Raw genomic sequence first — 12,440 nt, 5'->3', positions numbered from 1 at the left:
CCAGCAAAGAAACATGCAGAACTCCCAAACCGGAAAAAAGGTTGTTATTACTCTATTATTAGGTGATTTCATGCAATGCTATATGTTAAGTCATTGGTTCAATTCTTCGCCCTTCATGTAACCTCACCAATATTATATATATTACATCTAATTATAATAGAGATAAGAAAAAATAAAATATATATTAATAGTAATTAAAAAAATTAAAACAATAGAGTTTAAATCCAATGTTATTTTAAAAAGAGTTTGTATGATAAAATTATAAATTTCCAAGTTAATATATATTTTATACTTAAATAAATATGAAAATTAAATTAAAAATTGTTTTTTTAATAATATTTATATTTCATAAATTCAACTATTTTTTTTTCTTTAGTATTCCATCTTTTGTCCATTAAACTATGGTGTTAATGATGGTTTTGCTAGTTGCCAACAATCTTCCTAAATTCTTTTATATCCATGCGCGTATATGAGGAGAATGAATAGCTTTCCAATGACAAAAATCGGGATTGGCCATATGCCTCATCTTCATTTGAATAGAAGGGCTTTCCATAAACAGGGTGTTTCTTTTAGTTTGAGATCCATATCCAAATCTAAACTCAGTGGCATACCCTTCCCTTCACATAGTTCCACCCAAGCTGGCAACGTCAAATACACCTAAGTTTGCACTTATTCATCTCAGTGAAGCTCCCAAAATGTCAAAAATCAGTTGTAGTGAAGCTCCAAAATACCTATTGAAGCTTCCTACCATTTTGGAGCGTTTCCGATTAACTCCCAAAATGAGGGAGCTTTAGAATGGTGAGAAGAATTTGTTAAATACCAGAAAAATAGAAAGCAAATGATGGGGAGAACCTTCTTCCAATTTGATCGATATTGACCACCACGACAAATCCAACCAGCTGCAACATTTATGATGACCTGAGCCACTAAAATAGCTATAATGAACCTGTTCCATAAAACTTTGAAGGACTCTTTGGAAATAAGCATGTGGTATCATCGCCTCCGAGTGTAGCCTTAGCATGAGCCTGTAAAAGAAATCGTTATTATATTGGCATAAAAAATTAGGTTCATCAAATAATTAAACACTAACTAACTCATTAAATAAAAAAGAGATAAATAAAAATCGAACACTTTTCAAATTGATTATTAATACTAATAACATTATCTTATTTAATTTTTCAATTTAATTATTAATAATGTTTATCTAAAATTTTTTGTTATTATATATTAGATTTTCTTATTTTTTTACAATATAGATTTAAATTCACACTATAGTAATACTTAAATTCTAATATTACTAAGAGTAACAAAATATAATTTTTGATATAAATGTTTAATGAATTCAATTAAAATTAAGTAGTGTAAATCTATTGCATTCTGATCGGTGGCTATTGGCGGATAACAGAACATTCTCCTCGCAGACAGTGCGAAGGGAATTGCTGTCGTTCCGGTATGGCTTAGACCCGGCTCTAGAAGACATATTAGTTAAGGACACATCTTGGCGTTACGAACTGGTGGCTGTTGCTGTTCAATCTAGAAATACATGCGGTGGAAGGTCTGATAACTGGTGCTACACTTCGGCTCTGCGCCTCATACTCGGCCATTCTCCTTGTCTACTCAAAAATCGATAGGGTCACCTTTGTATTAGTCAATTTCCCTTATTGCAGACACTATGGCCATTCCAGAGGAAGGTTCAGGCTTAGAGGGCTCTTGAGATTTGGATGGGGACCATAGCTGCACTGGACCCCTCCATGCTGAAAATACTTTTCCCAATTCGGGCGGAAACCATAGACTCCACGAAATATGACAAAATGCATCTCAAATTCTAAAGGGTCTAAAAGAACATTAAATCGCTCATGTGCAAGGGAATGGTCAATTCCATCAAAAGCTTTTCCTGTGGAGTACTTAGATGCAGTGCAGACCCCTGAACATGTTAAAAAATGATCTTTTCTTCATGGAATTGCAGGGGCTTAGCCAGCAAGCCCAAGAAACTGGCTTTAAGGGAATGGCTTCAAACCTCAAAAACAGACATCCTTTTCCTACAAGAAACCTTGGGGAAAGGACAAGAGGTGGAATTGGTGCTGAAAACATTGCTGCCAGGATGGTCCTTCTCTGCTATTGACTCCTCAGGCCATTCGGGGGGCCTAGCCATAGGCTATAGAGAAGGAAAAATAAAATGTTTAAACATGTGGGGATTGAAGAATGTTATGGGAATGGAAGTAGTCTGCCCAGAATTTCCTACTTCCTTTCAGGTTGTAAATATTTATGGCCCATGTCAAGGGAGGGAACATTTCTGGACAGATTTGTTGTCAAAATCTTTGATGAACAAGCCCTTGATGGTTGTGGGTGGGGACCTTAATTTTTCTTTGGGCAGAGCAGAGGCATGGGGTCCCTCAGCTAGGGAGGATCCCCTGTCGGACTTCTTCTTCAAAGCCCTTACAGATAATAAACTCATCGATCCAATCCCGATAAATTTAAAGCCTACTTGGAGAAACAGACGAGCCGGGGAGGACAGGATTGCAAAAAGGCTAGATCGGTTTCTGATTTCTGAAGGCTTTATTACAAGAGTGCCTCTTTTTCGGCAATGGATTGACGAGATCGGGAATTCTGATCATTTCCCGATTTTTTTGGATCTCTCTTTCCCCCCCCCAAAGCCTCCTGCACCTTACAAATTTAATTCCTCATGGCTGCAAGAAACTTCTTTCATCAATCTTTTTAAATCCACATGGATCCATCCTGACAGAATTACAAATGACTGTAAGAGTTTCTTATTTATGGAAACTCTGAAGAGATTAAAGAAAGCAACCATCTCTTGGGCAAAAGAAAGACAAAAACAGCAAAATGAAGATCTGTTAAAAATCAGGGAGGAATTGAAGTCATTGGAAAGCATTGATACAGATGGATACTCCACGCAGGACTCTAAGGACCGAATCCTCTCTCTGGAAAAAGCCCAAAATCAGATCCTTCTAGCAAAGGAAGAGGAATGGAGACTGAAGAGCAGAGCAATATGGCTAAAATCAGGAGATGAAAATACAAGTTTTTTCCATAACTATGCAAAAGGGAGGAAATCTGCTAACACAATTTGGAGCCTTAACGATGAGGAAGGTAGGGTGGTAAAAACTTTCTCAGAACTTTCGGGATTGGGTCAGAGGCACTTCCAAAGAACCTTTTCTGATTCAGGAGAGGCTACAATAGCTGAGGTTATGAGGACAGCTCAATGTTTTCCTAGTTTCCTGGAGGAGGATGAAGCAGCTGAGCTATCAAGCCCTGTCACCAAGGAGGAGGTTGAGGCGGCAATGAAAAGCATGGGTAAGGACAAAAGCCCTGGTCCGGATGGTTGGACTATTGAACTGTTCCTTCATTTTTTTGATCAGATAGGGTCTGATATCACTGAAGTAGTGGAGGAATCGAGGTTGAAAGGGGAAATATACAAACCCTTTAATTCAACTTTCATCGCTCTGATTCCTAAAAAAGACGAGCCGGAGACCTTTGAAGACTTTAGACCCATATCTCTTTGTAACTGCATTTACAAAATCATCGCCAAAGTGATAGCAACAAGACTTGTTCCAATTCTGTCCAGAAATATCTCAATGGAACAATTTGGCTTTTTGGACGGCAGGCAAATACATGAGGCGATTGGTGTCACCCAAGAGGTTCTTCATAGCATCAAACAAAAGAAGAAGAAAGGGGTAGTCCTTAAAATAGACCTTTCAAAGGCATATGATCGTATCAACTGGCTATATATCAGATTGCTGCTCACACATTTGGGCTTTGACTACTCTTTCACCAGCTGGATTATGGGATGCATTACCAATGTGAGTTTTGCTGTGCTGATCAACGGAGCGGCATCCCCTTTTTTCAAAAGCCAAAGGGGTCTCAGACAAGGGTGCCCCTTATCCCCTCTCCTCTTCCTGCTTGTGGCAGAAGGACTTAGTAGACTGATCCACAAAGTCAGAAGGACAAACAAGATAAAAGGTATTGAGGTGGCTTTAAACCTCTATATCACCCACCTGCTCTTTGTTGATGATATTCTGATTTTTTCTAATGGATCTTATGACGAACTCAAGGAATATAAAATTATTAATTATCTATTTATGAAAGCTACAGGAATGCAGATAAATTATGGAAAATCACAAGTGTGTGTTGCAGGATATAACAGGAGAGAATGCAATACAATGTCCGATCTTTTCCCTTTCCATTTACAGCCCTTGGCCTCTCCTTTTAAATACCTGGGCTTCTGGTTAAAACCGGATGCTTACAAAAATGAGGACTGGAATTGGCTCATAGCAAAGATTGAAGCAAGAATATCCCATTGGAGCTTTAGATGGCTTTCGAGAGCAGGAAGAACGACACTTCTAAAATCTGTCTTATTGGCCATTCCTGTTTATTGGGCTGCTCTAACTTGGATCCCAAAGGGCATAATGGAGAAGATCAGAAGGCTCTGTTGCAGATTTTTATGGGCAGGCTCAAATGAAAAATCTGTTCTCCCTTGGGTGGCATGGGACAAGATTGCCAGACCAAAGGAGTGGGGCGGATGGGGTATCAAGAGACTACCAGAATTCAGCCTTTCATTGGCAGCAAAATCTGGATGGAGACTTATCACAATGGAAAACCTTTGGACCCGGGTGATCAAAAGAAAATATATTGATCCAACCCCCCTGGAAGAATGGATCAGAAGTCAGGAGAAGAAGTCGAAACAGACCTCAGTAATATGGAAGGCAACAATTGAAGCCTTCTCAGTGATAGAACAGGGTTTGGCGTGGAAAGTGGGCGATGGGAATAATGTAAAAATTGGTAGGGATCCTTGGGTTGGCTGTAACGAATCATTTGCCCTCTCCCCTGGCCTCTTGAGACATTTGGGAAGTAGAGGCATTTTCACTCTAAATCAAGTGGAGAAAGTGGGTCAGTCAAACATATGGGGACAGGCATGGAAAAGTGCCGAAGACCTTGGATTAAATATTAGATGGCATCCTGAATGGTCCTCGTATGTTGAAGAACTCCATCGCTCCCATGTTAGAATAAATAATGAACATGACAAGCTGATGTGGGCACATGGAAAAACAGGAAATTATTTTCCAAAAGAGGGTTACTCTTTCCTGATGGAGAAGAAAGGATGGTCTGCCGCGGAGTGGTGGTCGAAAAATTTATGGAAACTCAAATGTCCTTTGAAATCCAGGATCTTTCTATGGTGTATGCTGAAGAGGAAAATCCCAACATGGGACACTCTTCAGTCCAGATTCTTCATAGGGCCGGGGAGATGTCCTCTCTGCAAGGCGAATGAGGAAACGATTAACCATCTTTTCACAACCTGCGCTGTTTCCTTAAAAATTTGGGGAGAGATAACAGATCTGTTAAAATTAAAAGTCCACTGGGGAAACGCTCCATTAGAAGATGCGTGGAGAAATTGGTGGATCAACCACCCCGAAGGTAACCTCAGAAACCTCCCCCCAATCTTTTTCTGGGGTGTATGGCTTGCAAGGAATAATAGCATATTTCAAGACCAGGCCATAACCACAACAACAACTGCATCAACCTGTGTGGCCATATACTCTTCTATCCCTCCTCCTGAACCAAAAAGTGCACAAAATCGAAACAGTCCTCCAACGATAAAGGAAGGTTCTCCTTGGGCTTTCTTCGACGGTGCATCCCAAGAAAACAGGGCAGGTGCTGGAATATGTATTCATTTGAACCACGATCAGTCTTTTAAAGCTTCTGTGGGTCTGGGTCAAGGATCAAATAATTATGCAGAAATGTCTGCATTACGTCTCCTCATGTGCTGGGCTTTAAAAAAGAATATCTTGTCCATTCAAATCTTTGGTGACTCCATGAACGCTGTCAAATGGGTTAATGGCAATTCCATGTGTCAAAACCAGATATTGAAGACTATCCTAGATGATATAGTTTCTCTAAAATCTCATTTTAACAACTGTTCTATTTGCCATATTTACAGAGAACACAATGCATCAGCAGACCAGCTTTCAAAAAATGGCCTTCAGCAAGCGACGGGGAGTTGGTCTATAGAAGAAACATGTCAGGGGCAGGTTACCACATCACAGCTGCCTCCTTTTGCTCCGCCTCTTTGATGGTTTTTACTAATACATTTCACAGCTGAAACTCGTTTATGCTTTATGGTCATCTTCTTTCCATGGTGTCATCTTCAGGAGGGACGCGTTCTTTATATCTCTCACACAATATGCTGAAACAGAGTTTTTTTCCTGCATCCTGTACATTCATAAAATGCTGAAACAGAGTTTTTGCATCCTGTACATTCATAAAAAAGTTTACAGTATATTCGTGGCTGTTTATATGTTTATATGAAGGAGGCCACATAGTCCTTTCAAAATGGATCATGAAGAAGTTTTTGTATGGATTCAGAGAACCAGAACAGTTAATTTTGCTCACTAGCGACAGTTTCAGATCCTCTGCTTACGTTTTTACTTTTGGTTTTGTAAGTTGGAGGTTGACTATGGGTCCCTCTTCTCTCTGTTCACAGTTCTAAAATAGGGAACAGACCTATCAGTTTAGATACCACTTCTTGGTGGTTCGATGATGCTTATCCGAAAAATGTAACTTTTTATACCATTAATAAAAAGTTTTGATTATTTTCTCCGGAAAAAAACATATTTGATCATTCTATTAAAATAGAAATGATTAAAATAGCAATGTAACACACTGATCAATAAAAGAAAAGTTAATATCAAGAAGTTTAGACACAAAAATTAATATCAAGAAATTTAGACATTGATAGAGACCCATTAAGTCTTTACAAAGAATCCTAAATAAAATTAACTAAAAAATAATTACTATTTTGAATATACCATATTTTTTTTGGTGAAGCTTTTCTGGGTGAGATTAATAATCAAACTCTGACGAATTTAGTAAGAAAAATTTATTAAGTTATATCTAGAGATAGTTATATTGAGTATTTTTATATACATTCAATTATGTGTTAGAAATTAATTTTAATAAACTTTTTCCAAATAAAAGGATATTTAAAACAAATATTTTGTTGAAGTAAATTATTACACGACTACAACATATTATTCTAGTGTCAAATTTATTATCAAATAGAACAGACAAAAAATTCTTGTTTCTATGTAACATCTCATCTAGAAAGGGAAGAAAGCCCAAACCAAAAGCATGGTAGTCATATGAGTTAGTATTATTGAAAAAAAAATGTATAAACATAACACACATTACATATGGAGAAGGATATTAATTATCATCTAAAAGTATAGGTTGAAGGTTTAAACTCAAACTCTCCCTTGATGACATGTAAGGAAGAAAATAAGGTGGAAATTACTCTTTTATGGATGTAGTGGTTATTAAATGTCAATAAGTGAAAGAAAATTATTTAAGGTAGTGGAAATTACTCTTTCATGGATGTAGTGGTCATTAAATGTCAATAATTAAATGTAAATAAGTGAGACAAAATGATTTAAGGAGTATTACATTTTTATATTTGATAGAGTTAATTTTTCAAATAAATATTGAAGTTATATTTATGATTTATGATTATTTTGGATGGAACTCTCCCTATGGAAATTGATAGGGTTAAAGAAATGCAAGATAGAGGATCCTATTTCACATTATTTTTTACAATTTTTCTTTAAGCATGATTGTTTCACAATAACTATCTATTGTATTCTTTTTATGAATTCACTCAAATTATATGCAAATTATAAGCTTTTTAAATTTATTGAAATGGTTTTTTTTTGGTAAAACCATGAGAAGAAATAATTGAAAACATATTATTTTGTTTAAGGTAAATAGTGTTGGCTTGAATTACAAGCTAATAATATTATGTCTATATCCTATAACAAGTAACTATATCACTTGGAGCTAATTTGGAGCATGTAACAAATAACTATATCTTGTCCTCATTGACTTTATTAAGTGGGTGATGCTTATTAATATACGTTATTAAGACAACTATTGATATGATTCAAAATCATGTAATGCTAAGTGAATGATATGGAATTGGATGATCATACTTATGGTTATTAATATATAGAACTCTCACTTTTATCCTTGTTTTCTCTTTCATCAACAACTAAATTAAACACTTAAAAGATACAAACACTTCAGTGCTTCAATTCCCCACATGTATATTGAACCATATATTTATTTATCAAATACCATTAACATCCTTCTTTATAAGTTGATGGATAATTTGACCTATTGTTTTGCTCATGTGTAAAGTTCATGAATAATTCAACTTAACTTCTTCTTGCTAGTTGGTAGACATGAATCCAAGACTCCATTAAAAAATGGAAACTGGCTAAAAATTACCCCTCCCACACTTCCTTAAATTCTAATTTTAAATTTATTAAACATTTTTTTTAAAGAAATAACTCTACATTGAAATTTTGTATATATTTATATTGGGTGCTTATATATATATAAACACCCAATATCCTTTAAAGCCAGCCTGGTGGAATCGTTTTGTCGATGACACCAATATAAAATGGACACATGGTAAAGCAGAACTTGACAAGTTTTTCACTCACCTAAATTCCATCTCTCCTGAAATAAAATTCACAATGGAGCTTGAAGAAAACATGAGCATCCCATTCTTGGACATTCTAATCATCAGAAAAGAGGATGGCTCTTTGGGCCATAAGGTTTTCAGGAAGTCTACCCACAACAAAAGTTACCTCCATGCGGATTCCCACCATCACCCAGCCCAAAAGTTTGGTGTTCTGAATACTCTTGCCATTAGAGCCCTTCGAATTTCTGACTTAGAGCATATTAACAAAGAAAAGAGGCATTTAGTTTTAACTTTTAAGAATATTGGCTACAAAGATCATGAGATTAAAAAAGCCATGGAGAAAGCTGAAAGGAAGTTGTCATCTCCCAAACATAAGGATCAAGACCAACCTCAATGTGGCAAGGTTTTTCTACCGTATATCCATGGGGTTACAGACAAAATCGCTAAAATCCTAAGAAAGAAAAACATTATAACAAAATTCTTAGCTCCTGGTACTATCAGGCAAGGTTTGAAGTCTGTTAAAGATGATATTGACAAGCAGCAACTTAAAGGAGTCTATAAAATAGACTGTTCCTGTGGAAAAAGCTACATAGGCGAAACAGGTCGCTCCCTCCAGACAAGACTCAAGGAACATGGCGCTGACATCAGGAATGGAAGATCTCGTACCTCAGCCTTGGCAGAACACTCCTCGAAGACTAAGCACCACATATGCCTGGAAAATGCATCAATTATCGCAAAAGAAGAGCAGCAACAGAGACGAAAGATCAGAGAAGCACTTGAAATTATTAAGCATCCTTGTAATCTGAACAGAGACAGTGGTATGGAGATTAGTGGGAGCTGGCTTCCCCTGATCAGGGAAATCAAAAAGCATCAACCCATCCCGAGGTAAGCCTTCAAGCAGGTAAGTTTTCCCTCCCTCTCCTATCCTATTATTATTGGTCAGTACTTTTTATCTATATCATAATTAGAATTATTAACATAAAAATACTTTAATATATTAATTTCTACATAATGATTAATTAATATATTAATTAATTATAAATATCAATTATTTATAATTGTTAATATAATTTGGTTCATATCTTAATTTAATTTATATATGGAAATTGATATATTCCCTAGCATTGATATATTCCCTAGTAGAAATTGATATATTCCCTAGTTTTTCTATAATAGTTAATTTATTATCCCTTCATTTTTAGCTCCTTTAACCTAATAATTAACTTTTTTATTTCTTTAATATAATAATTTCTATATAACTATTAATTAATATATTAATTATTATATTGATAAATTATAAATATTTTTAATTTATTGTTTATAATTATTAATATGAATTAATTTAATACATTAAATTAATTTATATAGAAATTAATATATTTTAGTTGAATGTATTATCGAAAAATTTTAGTATCTCTTCTTTTTCCTTTTTAATCTATAGGTTATAAACCTAATTATTAAAATTAAAAAATTTTATAAAAATTTCAATAAAATAAAGGTAATTTATTAAAAATAAAAATAAATTAAAAATAAGAATAAAATTAAAATAATTTCAGATTCAAGCCGACCATGTGCCGTTCCTTAAAAATTGTCCTCTTAAGTATTTATTCTATCCATTCTGCTCTTCTTTTATCATCATTCTCAAACCCTGATGATGGACCCCATTTGGGATTTGAAACGTTGGTACAAAAATACTCATACTGTGGATTCTCCGGTCAATAATTCGAAAAGTACAAACCACAGATCTCTTAAATCCATAAATATAAATAATTAAACAATAACACATAATACACTTAGGTTTGTATCCTGGCAAAAAAAAGCATACACGGCCAAAAATGCATTGAATCAATAAAACCAAACAAGTGCAAGACCAGGAATATCTATATATCTATATATCTATATATATATATATATATATATATATATATATATATATATATATATATATATATATATATATATATACATTCATGGGTATATAAATAAAATAAAACCTCCATTGAACTCTACGAGATAAACAAGGTTAAAAAAGTCTCGCTAACGTACAAATTCAGCTCGGTGAGATAAAACAGGATCCAAAACATTCACAAACACCAACAAAAAACGGAAATTGAGGAATCAACTCACAGCCAACTAGCATCATTGGCCTCAGTGCAATGAAAACAAAATAAAATAGGAGTGAAGGCTCATTGACTGGATACAGACGTCCTCTGCAACGAAACCCAACAGAGTCGCCGGAAGGCCAAATAATGCCACCACTGAACAAATGAAGAAATCCAACATTTCCATCGTGTACTCTAAGTTCACAATGATTGAATAACAATGATATACAACACAAGAAAAACTTCAGAAAAACCTGATGGTCTTACTCTTAAACAAGGGAAGCTGCGAGGCAGCAAGTCCCTGCATCAAGTTGAACTTTAGGTCTTTTCCAAAACTTAAACGCAACTGCATAGGATAGGGAACCCTCAAGCACCTCGGTGAATGAAACTAGCTTTTTTGAACATCTGAACACTTTTGCACAGAACACGTGAAAGCTGTTTGCAAACGAGTTAACGGCGGATAACTATGATGCCAATGGGCGTGGTGCTCCTACCTTCGCTTTTCTCTTTTGTATGAGAAGAAGTGGTTGATACACCACTCCCATTCACACTAGTAATATCATGAATGCTAGATCGTCCCCTGTCCGTGTTCATGGAATTCAACTGAATAAAATACTTTTGTTCATGACTAGTCACCTATGTGGGAGTTCAAGAAATAACAAAATTCCTTGAGATGCTCCTCCAGTCACCTTTGCCAAACTTTTCCAGACCAAGCAAGAACATCTTGCATCAGAAAAGATACACACATTATAATTAAAATCAGCCAAGGTAGAGTATTTGATAGCAGGTACCAACATTGCTAAATATTATATATATTGTGAAGATATTAATGTTTTTTAGATTATATATTTAGATAGATGAAAATAAAAATTTAAAATTAAATTATAATTTAATATACACAAGTTTCGTTAACAATAACACACACGCATATAATATATATATATAAAGTTGTAAATTATATCATAACAATAACTATTATATATATACAACATAGCTAGATATATAATTATATAATATAACATAGCATGTGACATAACTATATAACTAGATATTATAACATAGTTATAATTATAAAATTTTACACACATATATATTTAACATTTAACATAGTTTTATAAATTTAACATAATGTGCTCTTCATAATTTAACATAAGATGGGTGATGCTCCACAACCTTTTTAAGACTTGAGTTGATATATAAACTATAATTCTCCTTAAAATTTACATTACTTATATTTGTCAACTTATTTAATATAATGATACATGACAACTATATATCTCTTAGTTCCCACCCTTATTAAATTTAATAATTGAGTAATGATTTTGTAACTTACAGTTTCTATATTTTTATTTAACTATATAATGAAACATAGCATATATATCTATCTATATATATATATATATATATATATATATATATATATATATATATATATATATATATATATATATATATATATAAGTTTAAGGAGAGTTTTATGTATTTGATGCATGAAATAATCAATAGGGGATCTTTTGCAAGCGTTAAACTGGTAAGAGCAAGGGTTTCAAGCTTCTGACAGCGTTGAAATCCATGGAGGGGTGCAAAGGGGGGAGCTCCACTCCCTCCTATAGTCAGGCAGTAGGCAGCCGAGGTAAGAAACGAATAGAAACTGCTAGAGGTCCTTCAGGAGAAGGGAAAAGGAACATTGAGGAGGAAGAGAATTTGACCAATACAAGGGAGGACAATAGAACAAAAGAAATTGAGGAAGAAGACAAGAAACAGGAAGCAAAAAACAAAATGCAAAAGGGTCCATGTAAACCTAAGGTTGAGGTCACACCTAGAGTAGTTTTAAATGATCCTGCTCT

General features: G+C 34.7%; 1 protein-coding gene across 1 annotated transcript in view; it reads left to right on the top strand.

Annotated features, from left to right (window-relative positions):
• The window catches only part of LOC149252732 (uncharacterized), a 28,922-nt gene extending 22,839 nt beyond the window's left edge, over window positions 1-6,083 (top strand). Inside the window, exons 3-4 of the mRNA XM_089454255.1 lie at window positions 1,406-1,555; window positions 1,967-6,083. Of these exons, the coding sequence (XP_089310381.1) occupies window positions 1,406-1,555; window positions 1,967-6,083 (4,267 nt within the window). The remainder of the gene's footprint in view (window positions 1-1,405; window positions 1,556-1,966) is intronic.
• The last annotated feature ends 6,357 nt before the right edge of the window (window positions 6,084-12,440 follow it).

Source organism: Pinus tabuliformis, chromosome 7, assembly GCF_031772625.1.
Source record: "Pinus tabuliformis cultivar Carrire ecotype Pingquan chromosome 7, CPIR1, whole genome shotgun sequence".
NCBI classification, from domain to species: domain Eukaryota; kingdom Viridiplantae; phylum Streptophyta; class Pinopsida; order Pinales; family Pinaceae; genus Pinus; species Pinus tabuliformis.
The sequence above is the reverse complement of the archived record's forward strand: the minus strand, read 5'-3'. Positions and strand labels throughout refer to the sequence as shown.